General features: G+C 49.4%; 1 protein-coding gene across 1 annotated transcript; it reads right to left on the bottom strand.

Annotated features, from left to right (window-relative positions):
• Positions 1-524: 524 nt before the first annotated feature.
• Positions 525-19,014, bottom strand: LOC100542639 (pappalysin-2). Its single transcript, XM_019618386.1, has 12 exons — positions 18,298-19,014; positions 11,804-12,097; positions 11,122-11,314; positions 9,440-9,561; positions 7,977-8,469; positions 7,418-7,546; positions 6,935-7,026; positions 6,490-6,683; positions 5,186-5,320; positions 2,702-2,837; positions 2,256-2,475; positions 525-537 (listed from the first exon to the last, which is right to left on the bottom strand). Exons 1-12 carry the CDS (start codon positions 18,434-18,436, stop codon positions 525-527), a joined length of 2,160 nt encoding a protein of 719 aa, XP_019473931.1. The 5' UTR covers positions 18,437-19,014.
• Between the last annotated feature and the right edge of the window lie 6 nt (positions 19,015-19,020).

Genomic DNA, 19,020 nt, shown 5'->3' with positions numbered 1-19,020 from the left:
GGGGGAAAAAAACCCGCTTGGATATTTCTTGCCTTAGCAGAGGCAGATCCTTTATTATTAGTGAGACTATTGGAGATCGTAAATTAGAGCTTAACCCCTCTTTAAATACTCAAGCCTCTTATCCAAGAGAGTAATACTATAAATAACACTTCCTACTCCTAAGACTCTGTGGATCTGATTCACTCAGTGTGTTTGCTAAGGGCATGAGCATAAGCTATAATTTGACATACTATCACCTCACAGCTGGTCAGGGAAAGCCATGCAGAGAGGTGAGCATCCCATGTTTGGGGTGCTTGGAGCTGCCTCATGGCAACAGAGAGCTGAAGAGAACCACTTGGGTGTTCTTTCAGCCTGGCTGATGAGCAGAAACATCTTCAGACAGTGTAATTTGGATTATTTCAGCCCTGTGCCCAACCTCTGCTAATGGCTGGAATCTCTGGCCGGGGAAGCCATTTTAGAATATGTCTTCTCCAGAAATCAGTTCCTTGGCTGCCTTCCTGTTGCCAAGCCAAGGCACTACACCTTCAGAGCTCAGTGCTGCAGGCAAGAGAAAGGGGAGGGGAGGCTCAAGGGTCCCATTGGGTCCTTCCATGGCCATTTGCAAGGGACAGCAGGCACTGTGTGCTTTGGTGCTAGGGGAGCTGGCTTCACACAGGCTTGCACTTCATCACTTGAGCCTGTTGGTTGTGGGAGACTTAGAGTGCTTTTCCCACAGGTGGGATGTGCCTAGGAATCCTCCCTGCTGTGGTGCTACTGTTGTCTAACAGAAATAAGTTGACAGGATCTTGGACTTGCTCCTCTTTCACCAGCTATGTGTTTCTATGGAGCTTTCAAGAGAATAACACTCACTTTCTGTATTTGTCCTTTTACATCTGCCCATACACAAATGATGCTCAGCTATGTCTGGTTAGTCTGCTCCTCCTTTCAGTCACTTCTGAGCGGGGATGGGAAGCTCCCAAGCAATGAGAGAATAAAATTATTTTAAAGGATGAGAAAACGTAATTGAAAAACCACATCAGTTGGCTGGGGGCTTGGAAGCATGTGTGTACATAGCTCTAACAGCTACCAGGAGGAAACAGTCTGCATTTCAGGTGGACGCTGATCCTTTAATGTAAGGCTGAGAATAATATTTATATGCTGACTCACCTTGATTTATGTTTCTGTATAAATCACACATTGCACTTAAAAAAAAAAAGTCAAAAGTGACTGCAGGATATCCACAGCTTCCAGGGCTCAACATAAATCAATCACACTGTGATCACACAAGCTTTTAGACAGGCACACACACTCATCCATTATGAGGGATGTTTGTCCATCTAGAGTCATCAACAGAAGAAAAGTAAGGATGGCAGCAGTGATATGATGACCCCAGCCAGAGCCCTTTGTTCTCAGTGCTTCCACAAAAGCACAGACTCAAACTCAGCACTCCCAGCTCATGGATTTAATAACCAGGGGCTGCCAGCCCCACTGTTCCTCCTGGACAAACCTGAGCACAATCCCCTCATCCTCCTCGTGTCTGCATTTCTGGCATGCTCTTGGCTTAGTCTACCTTGGATATTGGTCCTTCCTTGTGTTTTTCCTCACTTTTCTTGCTGGGAAAGAGCTCCTCATTCTGTAAACACTGCCTCTCATTTACAGCTTTACAAAGACAGGTGGGCACTGTTGAGTGCCTGACATCAATTAATTAGCATGTGGCTGCTACTGTCAGCAAATTGTAGTGAGGCAGCACAAGGAGGGTGCCAGTTGCAGTGGGGACCAGTGTGCCCAGTGGTGTGTGGAAGAATGGGGTGAGATGAGGTGATGTTGTATTGGGCACGGTGGTGATGGGTCGGTGATTGGGTTTGATGACCTTGATGTTGGTAAAGTGTATGTAAAAGAAACCCACATTTCAGCTTCAGTAACAACTTCTTAGCAGAGAGAACTTAGTTTTGCCATCAGGAAATAGCCCTTATTGTAGCTCTATACAGATGCACAGGCCATACACTATTTTTTTTCTTCCCTGCCCTATTCCCTCCACAGCAATATAAACAAATCAAGTCTACTGACACTAGACTTTCCAGTGACAGCTCCAAGCCCACCAGAGAATAGCCATGAAAAAAACTCAGAGTGAATCACAATTGTTGGGATTGGAAGGGACCTCTGAAAGCCATCAGATCCAGCCCCACCACTCAAGTTTATGCTTGCAAGCATATAAATATAAAAACATTATATTTTGAAGCCCAGAGCCCCTGGAGAAGAACCTGGGGAGGCAGTACCTGTAGTGTTGCTGGCCATGTCCTTCCTTCTGCTGCAGCAGGCAGATGGGGGGCTCGGAGGGGCTGGGCGCAGCCAGTGTCCGTAGGGCCACAGCTGCAATGCCCACAAGTGGTGAGGAGAAGTTGAGCAGCATTGATCCAGCCCAGAGGGATGATGGCTCTTGCCCGTGGGTCACGCTAATGATGAGTGGGTTTTGCTGGCATGACAGCTCATGTGTCCCTGCAAGAGGTAGAAAGAAGTTGCTAGCTGGGAGCTTTTTCTCTCATTTTGGTTTTCCTCCCATGCTTGCCCATACATCTCAATAGATCAGCTTGGAACAATGTTTGGGAAGCAGAAAGTGTTGCAAGGTGAAAGATGGATACCAGCTCCCAAATCAGTGACAGATGGCTGCCAATGTCCCTACCAAGACACTATGGACAGGTTGCACAGCACACAGGATGCTCACCCAAAGAGTGGTTCAGCCCATCCACATCACCCAGCTGGACGGTCACCCGCGGCTTGTGCTGGTTGCTTGGGATGGTGCCATCGGAGGCCAGGAAGAGTAGGATGGAGGTTGGCACCACAGGTCTCTCGAAGCACACCTGGGCAAGGAGAGCAAAGGAGACCCTGATAGCGAGGACATCTCATGTAACCTTTGTGATCCCATGAGAGAGAGGGAGGGAGGTGGACTAGGGCAGCACTTAACCAAAAGCCAGACAGCCCCTTCTCTCACCTTCCATGCACCCCACAAGTGGTGCATCCAGAGAGCACAGCCACAAATAGCACCACTGCAATATTTCCATCGAAGATGAGAACTGGCCCCAGCACTTAGAGTGATTGTGGGCTGTCTGTCAGTCAGCATGGGGAAAGATTTGTGGCAGGATGTCCTGCCTGCTCAAGGAGCCAACAGCTCCCTGCTTGTCTGCAGCCATGAAAGCTACAGGAGACAACCAGGAAATGCATGCCATCAAGTACGGTGGGGCAGATGTTCCTTGGAAGTAAGAGGGTAGAAATGTTTTTCTCCCCCACCCTGGCACCAAGATATGTTTTGATTCAGATCCACTCTACAGAGTGTTTTTGTTGAACATAGGTATGCTTGGATCCCAGGAATTCAAAGCAAAGCTGTGTTTGGGAGAAGTCCCAGCTGATCACATCAGGCACTGCTTATAGGTATTGTGGGATTCAGCTCTACCCTAGTGCTGGTATGGGGCTGAGGAGGGTATTATCCCCACCATTCCCCATCCTCACTCAGCAGCCAAAGTGTGGAAGAGACATTGGCATAGACTGGAGCAGGAGAAATCCTTCTGCATCAGCTCAGGTCTGCCAGCCTGCAGAGTGGCCCCAAGTTAAAGCCACAGCAGCTGACTCATCTAACATCCCAGTTCTTTCCTTTTTTTTTTTTTTATATTTTTAATTTATTTTTACATATTTCATGCTTGACCACAGCAAGCTATCTTAATTTCTCTTCTCCCTCTCTCTCTCCCCCTTCTCGTTTAATTTCCTGTGTGTTACGCATCCTGACTTGCCTCCAAGTGATTTTGATTCCTCTCTTCCTCAGATGTGTTGGAAACAGAGAACAAAGCATGGCCACAGATCTGCAAATGGTAATTATTCCCATCTGCACGGTAGATGCCTCATTAGGTGGCATAGCCATGTGCACCTCTTGCCCCCAGCCTGCCTACAGCCTGACTCTAAGTTTCCCTTGCTCGTTGGTGCAACCTCTTCAGCAAGGCAGTGGGAAGTAATTCCTACCCTATGACAAGCCTTGTGGCATGTTTTTAGCCCTGGTGACACAGGTGCAGCTCTAAAATGGCCATGGGGATTGGTGGCCATGAAACTGTGCACAAGCATGTGTGAATGGTTCCTGCCCATGCAGGCGGGTGTGCTAAGCAAATTGTCAACAAGAATCCGTCTTTCCCAACCCAATATGTTACCAATCAGGCAAACTATTAAGAAAAAAAAAAAGAGAGGAGAAAAAAAGAGGCATATTTATTACTAGTCCATAAATAATTTTATGGATGGAAAATAATAGCACTCCTAAAGAGAGCATGGAGAACCAGTAATGAAAGTCTTTAATATAAACATCCATAGAGGAAGAGAACTGACCACAAGCTCCAATAAAACTGGAACATGCTTTAACCCCTGGTGAGAGGTGGAAAGCAAGCTTTCATCTAGGTAGGGCAGAGGGAGATTTCTGCCTTCGTGCTAGCAAAAGAAGAAAGGAGGTCCATTTGTCATGGCTGGCACTAGAGACTGAAGCTGGAAAGTAGGTTGTGAGCACAGACACAAGGAGGAAAAAAAAAAAACAACAGTTAAAGGAAGTTCTTTGGAGAGGCAGAGGAGCTCAGAGGGTAGAGAGGCAGCAGCGAAGTTTGACTCTGGTTTGAGTGGGTGGCAGCCCTGTACATAGCAGGGGGTTGGAATTAGATGATTTTTAAGGTCCCTTCCAGCTGAAGCTGTTCTATGACTCTGCCGTGTGATTCTGAGAGCCCCAGGCTGATGTCCTGTGCAGAAGGCCTCCAGCAATGCAGGCCAGGTGCTCCTCAGGCTGCAGGGAGGCAGCAAGCCCAGCTTTCCAACAACACCAGACAGGAGCTATGAGACCTCTGCACCACGGCCGCGGCCGGAGAATCGGTGCTGTAAAAATCACTTAGGCCTAACCCCTAGCTCTTCCCTTCCCTGCTCCTCTGCCTGCTGGGATGAAGAGGTCTGATGCTCCAGGCTCTCTCCCGAAAGCCCTGGTATGGGGTCAGCAGGGGCAGCACCTGCATACCATGGCTGGCTGCTGTGGGCTGTGCAAAGAGTTCAGTGAGGTACACAGCCCAATCTGAGCAGCAGTTCTGACTCCTATAGTTCCTACAGAAGAACAGAAAAGAAGTGGCTTCGGTCACCAAAGTGCTGGGGCAAAGGCAAGCGAATCCTCTCATCCCTGACTGCACACCTTGCTTACCTTCAGCCAAATTCTCTCTCCACTCAAGGGCATCTTCTCATCTGGATCCTGAGCATTCTCTTGGCTGGGAGCACATGGGAACCAAGCAGCCTGGGAAAGGTCCTTTGGCACAGCATGAAGGTAGGATTTACATGCCTGAAAGGAGAGCATTTCTGGTTTGCTTTTTTTTTTTTTTAATGCAGAAAGAAGAGAAGAAAGTGGGAGAAAGGTTTTGCGGGCTCTCTAATTCTCTAAAGTAAGGCACAATGCAATGTGAAGCAGAGATAAGGTATTTCCTAGCATGAAGGTAGTTAGGTTGTGGGATTGACAGCTCACCACTCACCACATGCACAATAGACATTTGTCCTTTTAGGATGCTGTGAATAAGATTGTGAGGTAGTGCCTGCGGTAGCGATGACCAGGCTCTAGGATGGTAGGAGGGCCACAGTCTCTGTGACTGAGTCAAAAAGATCTCAAGATGCAAACTGTTTGCCTAAATGCCAGATTTCAACCACATGAGTAACCTCAGGCATCTCCATAGGCCTGCAGGACAAAGCCTAGGAGATAGGTACGTGTGTCCTCCTAGACCAGCAGGCACCCAAGGCTAAGGCTGCTCACTGAACACATGTGAACTAACAGTTTAATCATGATTTGGGTCTTGTGAAGAATGTGCCTTACGTTAGGTCAACTGAAGTGCATGTGCAGATAGCTAAATATGTGCCCTCTCTACGCTTCTTCCCCTTCTTCAGTTTGTTAGCAAAGAATATACACACATTATGTTAATGCTGATCATGTGAAATCCTGTTCTAGACCTCCAGGGCCCTGCTCCAAAGCCTGTATGAAAGATAGGAATTCTTCCATTGATTTTTGCTTTGGCTCCAGAACAGACAGCTTGAGAGCAACACAGATGTTGATGCACGTGTGATTTTTATCCTTTCAGACCCTCACCTTATAAGGTATTTATTTATTTGACTTTATAGCACTGCTTATATGCTCCAAGTTGCACATCAAGTTGGTGGGATGGGGTGGTCACTATTTGTCAAGCTGTATGGTGCAGAGGAGATGCTCCTTGTTTGGATGAGACCTCCGTGCACTGCAGTTCCTGGCCCTAGTAACTGCTGAAAGAGGGATGTAAGAAATGTCCCAGACGTCTGCTGGCTCTCTGCATGGGAACACAGTAGTCCAGAGTTGCACTGATCTATTTTTTAAATTTCTTTAGTACACTCCTGCACAGGCAGTGAATTCCCCAGCTTTACTACATGGACATTGCTAGAAAAGTCTTGAAGGCTTCCTTTAATTTTTATTTTGATCATGCCTTATCTCACCTTTGCAACGGGCTCTCCAGTGACCAAGGAAACAGGGCAGGACTTCTCATCCTGATGGGAGGCAAAAGCTTTTGCTGCCCACAGGTCCATGTATCCATCTGGCGTGTAGGGACCACAATCCATGACACTGATGGTTTTCTCGAAGGGCTCACACACACCATCTCCATCATGCACGTAGCACAGGCTTGGCTCCCCTAAAGGAGATGGAGAATGCCCTGCTTACAAACTAGGATCCAGCCACGTGCATTTCCTGTCCTAGGAGGCATGCTGGCCACTTGGCCTTGGGATTTCCCATCTCAAGGACTTGAAATGCCTTGGAGATGACCCCAGCTGCAGACCGACATTTTATTGTGATGTGATGCTATGGACTGCTATGAGGGAGGTGTGAGTAGTTCACTGGTTTGATTACTGCTGAGTAAGGTTGCCTAAATCCATTTGGACTCACCAACACAGTTGAAGCCTTTTTCCTTTTTACACTTCCTGGAACAGCCATCTCCATCCAGCAAATCCCCATCATCGCATTCTTCTTCTAGGCTCCTATAAGGACCACAGCAGGATTTTTTCACACCTTTGACTCACGTTTCCTAGTTGCTTCTTCCTACTAACAAGTGAGGACTCCATATCTTGGGTCCATTTCCAAAGAAGGACAACATGTGAAATAAAGGAAGAGGCTGCATCTTTCCAGGAGATTAAAAAAGGGAGAGTGTTCGGGTTGGATTGCTCATCCAGACCCTGCCTCTCACACAGAGTGCCTCCATCTCCTCTACATGTGATGTTTTACAAACAAGCTCTATAGCCCATTCTGATGAGAGGACTCAACACAGTCATATACCCCTGGGTGGAGGACCAACCCCATGCTTCCCTTTGGAGCAGGGTGACCCAACAGCTTCAAGACCCTCCACTGAGAGAAAGGGATTTCTTGACTTACACAGTCACCTTTCCGTCCCCGCAGTAGGGTGCTCCATGGACGTGTACGAGTGGTGGGGATGCTTCTCCCAAGGTTGTCCCAGAGACTGCCTGCACCTGATAGCGGTACACTTGCCCAGGTGTGACTTCCCTGCAGGAACAGAAGGCATGAGCAAAGAGCAGGAGAGAAGAATCCATTCATCTGCAACAAATTTCCTCACCCAGGGTATAGAAATCACGTCTGTACCCAGGCAGGATCATGGTCTGATATATGTCTTCATACATTAAAATGCCAGAGGCGGGGGTTGTAGGAAGAGGGTTGCTGCTAGGTCATGCAGAGGGGCCTGCCTTTTTTTTTTTCCCCTAAGGTCTGAGCTGGGGAGAAGTTGCATTAACTCTAACAATCATTTTACTGGTCGTGTTTCTGGGTTTAACGAGCTGCTTCTCGTTAACAAGGGCTGTGCTAGCGCAATGGGGCTGCAGCAAGCTTCCTGAACTCTGAACAAGGAATCTGCTCACAGCATTGAGCGCGGCAGTTCTCACAATAAGAACTCACACTGGGACCAAAAGGCAGCACTCACGTGTCGACAAACTCACGGTGCACCTGCACAGAGGTGGCAGGGGAACCATTGGCAAAGGGGGGATCCCGGAGGACGCGGTACTGGATGAGCTTACAGGAGGAGCAGAGGGAGCTGTGAGGGAGGGAGGTCAGCAGAGCCGTGTCTATCTCCATCCTCTCATCAAAGGTGTAGATTTTGACCCCGGACACCTTTTTGTGGATGTTGAGTTTCACGGTAAAGGGAACGTCACAGTAAGTGTCCAGCGGGCCCAAATGGATGGACTCCCCTTGCTCCATCAGGATTTCAATGTCAGCCAGTGCCTTGGGAGCATCCGTGGAGAGGTACGTGGTCCAGAGAGTGAGGGAGTCGGGGTAGACAGGGTGCAGGAAGCGCAGCTCCAGGATGCAGCCATCCGGCTGGGGACAGGGCACTGTCATGTTCATGTGGTAGAGGTGGAGTTCCGGGCTCCAGGCCTGCAGGCTGGGCTCACAGGGCTGGTCCACGTCCGGGGGGCCTGGGCAGGAGGAGTGAAGAGCAAAGGGTGAGGACCCACCTTCTGGTTACACACACGAGCATCAGATCTGCATAGTCTTGTCTTACTGCCATTCAACCAATGGAGATGAGGACACTGGGAGGCATGCTGCATCAGGTGCAAACCTAGTGCATTTCTGTTGTACTCAGCAGGAGAAAGGTAGCTCCGGGCTTTCAGTCCCACCAAGCATCACCAGATTTCTGCCTTGTGTAGAGAAATACTCTCATCTTCACCAAAAACTGCAAGCATCCCCTGGGGCCCAGTAGTTCAAAGCCTGCATCTGTTTAAAGCCTGCATCAGTCTTCTAAAAAACAAACCCCAAACCTGTCTCTTTTTCAACAGAGCCAACACGCGCTTATGGTAATTACAGGCTGATGCAAAGGAGAAAATAACATCTAATACTTCCAGCTGTAGTTTTAATTTGCCAGTGAATCAGACAGGCGGGGGAAACAGGAACCACTGGAGATAAATGAGCCGAGCTTTCATTTGTTTGGTATCACTGAATAAGCACAAAATTGTGTATTTCTTCAACTTGCCTTTGTGCGTGTATGTGTGATTTGTACTGCTGGCAAGCAATAATTCCATGAAATGCAAAATCTAGAGATGAGTTTTCAGATGCTGAGCATCAGCTACATCCTGACACTCGTGTTCTCAGTGCATGGGCTTCAACGAAGTCCAAGCTGTACTTTCTCAGCCCTCACTCCTTTTCTGTCAGCCTTGGTGGCTGATGCACATGCAAATGCACAGAACCAGCAGGTCCTCTGGATCCACACGTTGCAACAACAGCATTGGACACTACAGACAGCCTGCGAGATCACTTCACCTGGTCTCCTGCATTAGTGAGCCTCCTCGACAAGCAGACAATTCGCTCTCTGAGAGAAAGGCTCCATTTTCTTTTTCCAACCTCATCTCTGCTCAGGGGATTCACAGCCAAGGAAAGAGAAGAGTTTACCTTCTGCTTCTTCTGGGGTCCAGTAGCCAGAGGAATCACAGACCCGAGGGGATGAGGCCTCGTGCACGTATTGCCGAAAAGTGCCATCCTCAGCACAGTCATCGCAGAGCGGGTCCAGTTCCCTGCAGATTAGAAGTGCAAAGGAACAACATGTGTAACTGTGACCAGTTCATTTACCATCCAAGTTTACCCAGGCAGGATTGTAGTCTACCTAGATTTCAGTCTAGGGGTCTAGCCTCTTCTCCCAGGTAACAGCAATAGGACAAAAGGGGATGGCCTCTAGTTGTGCCAGGGGAGGTTCAGGTTGGATATTAGAAAAAAAAATTATTCTCAGAAAGAGTGGTAAGGCATTCAAACCAGCTGCCAGGGAGGTGGTGAGGTCACTGTCCCTGGAGGTGTTCAAGAACTGTGGAGATGTGGCACTGAGTGACGTGGTTTGGTGGGCACGGTGGAGTGGGCTGATAGTCGGACTAGATGACCTTAGAGGTCTTTTCCAAACATCATGATTCTATGATTCTCTCTGGTAGTCCCAGAGAGTCCTGGAAGAGTCCGCTCACAAACTGCCCCAGTCCCACCAAAGTGATTTGTTGCATTGACTCAAGGCCATGAGCACTGTGAGGCTCTCATGTCTGGGCAGGGTCAGGCTCTTGACTATCACCATTTATTTGAGAAGGCAGAGAGCACAGACCCACTGCTTGTCCTAGCTGCCCTTAAACAATGTTTTTTGTTTAAATTGCAAAGGACAGCTTTGCAAAAAATCTTTAAAACGACTTCAAAGTCTCTTCTTGTCCAGTAATAAAAGCACAGACCTGAAACCTGGCGGAAACTGGACAGTTTTAGTAAGAGGGGCTGCTTAGCAGAAGTGCTGGAGGCTTGTCCAAATCTCCGTTGACCTCTCAGCACTATCAGGAGGAAGAGAAGACACTGAGGCTGTGCACAGCTCGCTAGCTCAATGACTCTGATTCCTCAGCATCATTTCTCCTGCTTGAAACGTTTCCTGACTTACCCCCAGTTACTTACACCGGGAGCCTGTGACAGCACTGGGAACGAAACCCAGCTTTTGCGGTTCCAGCTCCCTGCCTTAACCACAAGGCTGCATTTCCTCCTAGTAAATGGCTATTTTATACAATAAGTGCTAAATGAAGCTCATTTTTCATTCCGTGATTGCACTCTTGGGTTTAAGAATTGGCATCGCCTCCCAACTCTCCTTGGCTTCCCCTCCCAGCACCCCGACAGCAGAAGGCTGGTGGCAGAGCCTGGTGCAGCAGCCTGCTGTCATAGCAGGGGGCTCTGCTGGAGCTGCCCAGGGGCAGGGAAAGGCTGGGGGATGTGTATCTCCCCCCATCACCAGGCAGCTGTGGGGGTGGCTGCCCGTATGGATGGGCTGAGGCTTGCCAGCTGGCGGGGGGTGTGAGAGGCATGCCAGCCCCCTCAAAGCCTTCACCGACTCCAGAAGGGCTCCTGTCCACCTCCCAGCTCTGTGCTGAGCAGCTTTGCCAGCAGATCCCCACTCATACAAGCCAATGCAAGGAGAACATCGCTCATGAGGCTTCAGCTGCAGCATATGGGCAGAGAGCCTTAAGATTGGGTCTGGACCTCAGGGAGCTTCTTGGACCCTTCACCAGGCTCCCGTGCAAGCCCCAAACCATCGCAGCAGCAACCATCACAGCAGCAGCTCTCACCTCTCGTTGATCACACCGCTGATGGGGGGCAGCCAGTAGATGCTGAGGGAGTCCTGCGTCTGCCCCGTGACCATGGGTGGGATGGGGATGGGCGTGGGCTTCTTGCCCTGGCTCCAGCGCTGGTACACCAGGTCCAGGTAGCAATGCATCCGGGCTACTTGGTTGGGGGTGAAGGTGTTGGTGCAGTCATCGTCTGGGAACGAAGGGAAACATATAGGTCGGGCTGGGGGTGGCAGGGACTGGATGTGGGGCACGGCAGCGTGCACCTTCCCCGATCCCCAAACGCTCCTTTGGGGGACGCGTGCGAGACGCCTGCGGCTCCCCGGCCAGGCTTCGCTGCTGTCGTGTGTCCCCAATGCCACAAGATGGCACTGCCTCAGCAGCCGCACGGCGGCTCCGATCTGCGACGCCCATCGCCGCGCCGTACAGCAGAATCACTCTGCGGGCTTCGGTGCTCCTATGCTGATAGGAACACCGTCCCGTCTCAGCACGCCCTTAAAAATAGAACCCAAAGGGCTGAACGTGAAGGTCCGACATTACATTCTTACGTGTTGAACTCAGCCTGTCGCATCCCTGCCCACCAGAGAGGAGCACACAAGGAGGGGGCTGTGTGTGAAGGTGGAAGGAAGAGAAAACCCAGCTTACTGGCAACGCTCACCCCTTCCAATTTCTAGCAGCTCACCCGTGTAACTCATGTAGTTGTTGAAGGGTGTTCCCGTGAAATACATCTGCCCACAGGTGTCGTTGGTAGGGTCTGGGTCCCGGCAGAGCTTGCTCTTTGGGGCCGGGGCGGTGTCAGCACAGAGGTCTCCTGTCTCCATAGATGGAGTTGTCTCCCTGCAGGGATCATCACAAGATTCCCTCTCGCTCACTCCCTTGAAGACATGGTACAGCCCCAGGACGTGCCCCACCTCGTGGATCATGGTGTTCGTGTGGCCAGGCATGCCGTAATATGCAGGGTTGAGGACAACTCCACCTGAAATTGCAAGCACGGAGAACATCGTGAGGAGAAAGTGACAGCAAATTGCAGTGACTCACCTGTGCTTCTGAAACTCCTCTCTCTGTGCTGCTCAGGTCAAGCTGAGGTGCCAGATTCAGACCAGAAGGTGGACATATCCACCGTTCCTGCAGGAAAAGATCGAGTGGTTTCTCCTCTTTTTTCACACTGATGCCCTCAAAGCTTTCAATAATTTCAGCTGGCATTTCCCTCTGTGTCTTTTCCCATAAGTCAGCGTCCGCTTTGGTGCACATAACTCCAAGCAAAGTCTGGAGCCAGAGCAAATGTAAAGAGTTTGCAGCAATTGTCTTTTGAACCAGAGGACAAAAGACCCCCTAGGTTAGACAGCTTGCCTACAGGCTCAGGTGGCTAAAGCACGTCAGCTCCTAAGGCAGAAGAGGAGAACAAACTGCTTAGCAAAGTCCTGACACACTTGGCTTTGCCAGCTGGAAGCAACATTCAGCATGAGCCCAAAAGAAGACTGAAAAGCAGGGGCAGGTCCATGCTGACCTTGTCCCAATCACCCTGCAGGATACGGCGTTTCTCCTTCCTGCCCACCTGTATGCAGTGAGAAGAGCAAGGAGCAGTGATGCTGAGGAAAGCTGAGAGGAGCAGAGCCTTTGCTCAATGCCAGCATCTCTGACTTCTGCTCCGGGGTGCAAGTTCTGTAATGACTATATGCCACACCTGCTGGGAAACTGCCCATGTAGGGTGCTCCAGAACAAAACTTCTCCCTCTTCTCCTCTCTCTTCCTTCCCTTTCTTTATTCTGCCCCAATGGAGACCTCAATGGAAACTCTTCACAGAATCACAGAATCACAGAACGGCCAGGGTTGGAAGAGACCTCAAGGATCATGAATCTCCAACCCCCCTGCCACATGCAGGACCACCAACCTCCACATTTAATGCTAGACCAGGCTGCCCAAGGCCCCATCCAACTCTTCTTCTTTTCTCCCCATTCTCTTGGTTTTCAGTGGCCATCTCCTCCCCTTTCTTTGCTCCCCCACTCCTCCACACTGCTATGGTGCAGGAACAAAGGCTGGAGAATGGCATGGCAAGCTGGTTTTACCCCACTGCTGTTAACCTAGCTGTCCTGAATGGCAGTGCAGTGTATAGTTGGCTCCCACACAGCTTGCTCCCTCCTTTGCAAGACCCTGGAGGATTTACTGTGCCAGCTACCTCGCAGCAAAGTCTCGACTACTGCATCTTGCTGCTGATTGCTGCCCCTGCCAGCAAAGTTAAAACTGGCAGAGGGCCACGGTGTGATCCCATCTCCAGCCACAGCATGGACAGCTTGAATTCTGCTCCTGAATCAGCTCCGTGCACTACCAGACTCCCTCATGTCCTCGAGTACAAGGCATTCCTTCCAAGAGAGGGCTGCCTCCAGATCACAGTGTCCCTGGCAGGGGATCAGCAGAACTGTGACTCCTCTTGTGGAGCCATGTTGGACAAACACTGGGTTGGGCTGGAAAGGAGCCCTTAGAGGTGCCCTGAGCCATGCTTACAAACCCAACAGGTTGAAAGGGGGGGGGTGAAGAAATAGGGGCGGAGTCTTCCATGGAGTGTCCTGTGTTGTGTGGTGTGTGGAAAGGGGGGAGACAACAACGAGCTGTGATGTGGCACCATATCCTAGCTGAAAACTCATGCTGCTTGTTCTTTCTCCTGCGTGGAGAGCAGTTTGTTGGCCCAGAGCAAAGGATGGTTACAACATTGCTATGTTCTCTTTCACCCCAGTTGTAGAACACCAGAGAAAGGACCTTGCACTGCTTAAGCTTCTGGTCCTATTGGTCTATGACAGGTTTCGATCCATAAGGAGCTGAAGGGTTGAAAATCCTTTCAGCACCTCCACATTCAGTTGCGTCCTCTCATTCAGAAGGGTTCTGCACGCTGCCCCTCTCCCATTTATCACGTTGGTAAGTACTACAGAGGGCACCCCATAGGTGGAGAGCCCAGTGGGCAGACAGAAAGCTACTTTTCACTTTAGTCAAAACAAAACAGAAAGAAAAGACATCTCTGCAGCCAAACCCAAGCCTGAACAAGGCAGGGAGTTGCCTGCCCAAAGGTCTGGAAGGAGGAATGTGCATGCAGAAAGAAAATAAGGTTCATAAATAAAAGAAGTGAGATGTGAAAGCCCTGCATGCATGCTGCAGCACTAACCGCAGAGACAGTCAGAGGGGCACCAGAGGCTCTGCAACCAAACTGTCCTCCTTCCAGCAGAAATCTGATATTCTTCTCAAACGGGGGGAAAAAAATGGGATTCCAATACAAGGAGGGAGAGAGCTGTTGCAGAGGAGGGAGAGATGCCAAGGCTGGGATACCCTATCGCTCCCTCTTCTCTGCTGGCTTCCCCTAGCCCATTCCTCCCCCACACTCCATGAGGACATTTGTATTTTTAGTACTTTGTGTGGCTAATTAGATGGCAGGATTAAAAGCAGCATGAGAACTGTGCCTGATTTCCAGAACCTCCATTCTCCCTGCAGCTCCCTGGTAAGCAAAGAGCTGCAGAGAGCCCCTGCTTCAGACCCAGATGCTTTGTTTCCCCTCTTGGAGGGTTCTAGCTATGAAGCTATGGAAGTGTTTGCATCATCCCGCTGCACCAAGACCAGTCTCCTCTCTGGCACTCTGCACATCAGATCTTCCCCTCATCTCTGTCTCTCCTCTGGGAGATGGACTGAACTGAGCTTTGCATGAGCCCTCCTTCTCATGCCTGACCCCCAGGATCACCATTTACACAATCAGGAGCTCCCAGTCCCAGGACCCCGCTCTTCTTCTGCCTGTAATCACCGATCAAATGCAGAGGGGCTCTGCTTCATGTTGACCCCAAAGAAGCCAAGCTGCTCTTGGTTCAGGGCTGTTTCAGAGAACACATGCTCAAGAACAGCAAACTGCAAAGCTAAACCTGTCTCGCAGGCCAGCCTTCCCCAAGCACTGAGTCACGGCAATTAATGGAACAAACCCATGACCGTTAGTCAGACAGGAAGATGGCCATTGCCTAAGGTACCTTTGATGGAACGACTGGCCCTCCTTCAGGATCCAGTGACCTCAGCCAGATATATGAGCTGGCCTCCGCTTATATAACTACAGAAGATGGCCTCAGCTTATATAACCACCGAAAACGTTTATAACTTCAAATATTCATGATTCTGTTGCCTTCCTACCGTGTTTGTGCAAACACAGTTCTCATGCAGATACACAAAATTTAAAGTGTTTATATTGTTGCACTGCTGGGGTTCTGAGATAAGGCTTTTCGTTGCGGAGGGATGAATTTTGTATAGGACGGGAGTTCTTCGTCCCTGTCTTTTGTAGTTAAAGAGATGCACAAGAAAGTTCTCAGAATATGAACTCTGGATTCCAAGCAAGAACATGCTGAATTTGAGAAGAACTGAGTGTGAGTATAGTGGAAACATCAAGGTAGTAACGATGGCTATATGGAGCAGTACGAACAGACTTCAGATTTTGCCCCTGCTGCTGGCTGGCTGCAAGTTATCTCTGTCTTGTAGCTACACAGCAGCTGAAACATGGCCTACAGAAACGCCACAGACTGGGTCACCTTCTCCAAGCCAGTCATTGCCTTTTGCACTTCCGTGAGCACAGTTGCTGCTTGCTGGTATTTTGTAGCAGAAATGCTAAGTCACAGCTTGAAGCAGTGATTGAGCACCTGGTGGAAGGCAGGGCCAACCCAGGGGAGCTCAGATGTATGCAGTGAACCTGATGACCAGAAGAGATGGAGCCAGGATCCACCCCTTCCCTGACCTCATTTAGGGGGTGGCAGTGGGGGTAAGGGTATCTTGCTGGAGATCCCTGCTATACCTGAGGCCTTTTGAAGGTAAGAAGTTTTTTCTTTCTTTCTGTGCTTGTGGTTGTTGTGTTTGTGAAAACCCTCACTTACTACAACACAGGACCTTGCTGCTCTGCTGTTATTGCTGTGCTTTCCATCATGTTACTAGTTGGCTGAGGAATTGCAGAAAGTGAAAATGCTTGTAGGAACGTGGAGAGGGCCTGCTCAGTGGATGTGGTGTTATGAAAAAGTTTCTACAGAGTTCAAAGCCCAGACTGAAAAACTACTAGAGGAGTAAAGAAGGATAACTTGAGAACAGTCATTCTGTGAGTGTTGGGATGAGAGAAAGGGTTGAAAAAGAAGAAAAGAGTTGAAGAAAGTCTTCAACTTCTGGTACTTCTCTTGAAATCATCCATAAACATCCAGTTCTGACAGAGATATGTATACAAGTAGAGAGCAGAGTGTGACCAGAAGGCAGGCTAGCTTCTAGGAGAAGTCAAGTAGAACCTGAAGACCAATCTGATTCAGCAGGAGAATTGAAGTAGAGGAGATCAGTTTTGGTGGAGGCTTATGTCTGTAAAGAACAAAGAGTGTGGCACTTCTGTGTTCTCTCTCATCAGTCTGCAGGCTGGCCTTAAAATGCGACCATCAGGAGGGACAGGAGCCTAGCAGAAATCGCTTGGAGGGAGGGAGTGTGTGTTGTTGCAGATTGGCTCCTCTGCTCTGTGAAGACCTGTCACCACCCCTTGCCACTGCTATGTCCTTAAAGCTCAGGGAACTTTCTCAAGTTACTATTCACTCCTCCCAAGATTTCCTTGCTCTTTCCTCCCTGCTGTACCTTCACATTTACTCAGATTCTCCAGTTACCTCCTACTCAGTCCTAAATTTCTTCTGTGCTGACAATAATATACATTGTGTGTGGTACGAAACACTTGACGAGCCTACTGTTTACAGAGAACAGAGTCAGTCGCCCTCCCTTCCCAGCTCGTTAAACCTAAACCTAAGGACAGACTCTAACCAAAGTCTTTGGTCTGTGCCAGAGCCTCGGAGAAGTTCAGATCCAGCTTCACACTTCACAGCTCTGGCACCAGAGCCAGGCCAACACGCCTCTTCCCCTGAACCTCTGCGGTACAGCCCTGATCCAACATTTCCAGATGGTGCCACTCTGCCTAAGGGCTCTGGCTGGACACGGGCTCCAAGAGCAGAGTTAAATGCAAGCTTTTGATTAAAGCAGTTACCCTGATTTCCCTTCTGTACAACCCTTTGCAAGCCATTGGGTGGGGTCTGACGAGAACATGTGCGGCTGAAGCACTTGCTGTAGGAAGATGATTGTCAAGCCGAACCTTGGAAACGATTTCTGGAAGCTGAGGGAATAAACTTCATGGAGATTTGCCTTCCTCAGCTAGCGACTGTAGCACTATGCCATTGAAAAACCATTGAGGGAGGGAAGCTGGCAAAGAAGAGATTTAAAACAGGTCTTTAAGAGCGGTGTAAAACTGACGAGTTGCACATCAGGAGCTGGTAAAAGCAGAAGGTCTAGGTCTGCTGTGCAGGTGTCACGAGTAATTATTTCCAGTAACTTATTGAGAAACACTTTAGATGTTTTGACTACAAAGCGTAAAGAGCTCTGCCAGAAAACTCCGACATTGAAGAGGTGGAGGGAGAGGCAGGAAAAAAGAGAGACAGTAGAAATAGGAGAAAACACACAGTGCATTTACATTCTAGTGAAGCGTTGCAGTTTTAACAATTCTGGAGCCTGCCAGGACTGATGACCTTTATGGGCTGCCTTGAATTCACTGAAGCCAAAGAGTACCATGCCTTCAGCAAGCAGCAAGCCAAGTTATAAAGACATGGTTTAAATTTGATAGTTATCCTCACATTTGCAGCTGGATTTGGAAGTGGATGATGCTTGGTGTTCTGCTCTGGAGTGGCTCATATCTGGAATCTTGGCTCTGAATCGCTGAGACTCCTGGTTTATGTTTGTCATTGGTGAAGCTGACCATTCCTAGCATCCTGGTGGATGGGTCTGGATGGTCTGAGAGAATCCACCCTACCCCCTTGTAGGATCAGCCTTTCCTAAACCAACAGGACTGAGGTGACTCTTGCCTCCCTCTCCAGAGCCTGCAGCTCTCCCCACCATCTCTTCACCAGTGTTTCACAGGCTACCTGAACAGAATTGCTCAGTGCCAAAATGCCAACCATGCCAAAGAAGGGCTAAGCTGGAGGAACAATCCCAGAATTTCCTTAAGCATCCCGTAAGTGAAGACAAAAGTCTTTGTCTCAAAATACAAGCTTGCTTTTTCTCCCAGCTCTACCTGAGAACAAATTCTAGTGCATTTTTTTCAAACTGCGAGAGAGAAGTGAAAAACCCTGAGATGCCATTAGTCAGGCAGCTTGCTTACCCAAGTGACTAAGGGCCTCTTTATCCCATGGCCAAGTGGCAGCACCAGCCAGCTCTTCCCTCACTGAGCTGGCAAAGTAAACGTTGAGAAAGTGGGTGCTGTTCAGCTGCAGTGCCTCCTTCAGCTCCTTCACACTCATGTATGCCCTGCAAGGACAAGGGAGAGCAGACAGTCAGCAAACACATCAATGCAGTGAAGAGGACAAGTGAGAGCAGCCCACGGTTGAGCTGGAAGGGCTTAGTGCTGAGGTTGGGTGGGATGCAGTCATGCAAATACAAAGAATTGTTGCCAACATTTCTAATCTGTTTGTAGGATTTCACAACCATGGTTCTACTCATTTCCTCCAGGCAACAAGTATGGTGGGTGGTAAGGAATGGGGAATCCCTGCAGAACACAGGTATGTACTGCATCAGAGGGTGTGCAGCCTCACCCCCATGCCTGCATTTTGCACAAGGAAGCAGAATATGAACAACATTTTGCTCCAAGACATCTCTCTTCCAGCTCTGCTCAAAATGGAGCGTGGCCTGGCCTTGGGAAGTTACCTCTGAGTAGGTTGGGCTGGGATGGCTGCAGGAGAAGTTCTGGAACTCTGAAATAAGGGAGAGAGAAGCAAGTTTGGAAACGGCTCCACCAAAGGCCATGTTTAGTGGGGAAACCTCATGGTGACAGTCCTGCCTGTCTCTCCTCCAGTCTCCAAACTGTGACTAAACAGTTACTGGAATA

The sequence above is a fragment of the Meleagris gallopavo genome, chromosome 10 (assembly GCF_000146605.3).
Source record: "Meleagris gallopavo isolate NT-WF06-2002-E0010 breed Aviagen turkey brand Nicholas breeding stock chromosome 10, Turkey_5.1, whole genome shotgun sequence".
NCBI classification, from domain to species: domain Eukaryota; kingdom Metazoa; phylum Chordata; class Aves; order Galliformes; family Phasianidae; genus Meleagris; species Meleagris gallopavo.
The sequence above is the reverse complement of the archived record's forward strand: the minus strand, read 5'-3'. Positions and strand labels throughout refer to the sequence as shown.

Bases quoted from the DNA above. Each gene is read 5' to 3' on its own strand.
- LOC100542639 (XM_019618386.1), bottom strand. From the start codon at position 18,436: ATGAGTGTGAAGGAGCTGAAGGAGGCACTGCAGCTGAACAGCACCCAC. The intron at 6,684-6,934 runs GTGAGTCCAAAT...CATCTCCTTTAG, and splicing joins AAAAGGCTTCAACTGTGTTG to GGGAGCCAAGCCTGTGCTAC. The intron at 2,838-5,185 runs GTAAGCAAGGTG...CTCCTTGCCCAG, and splicing joins GAGAGAGAATTTGGCTGAAG to GTGTGCTTCGAGAGACCTGT.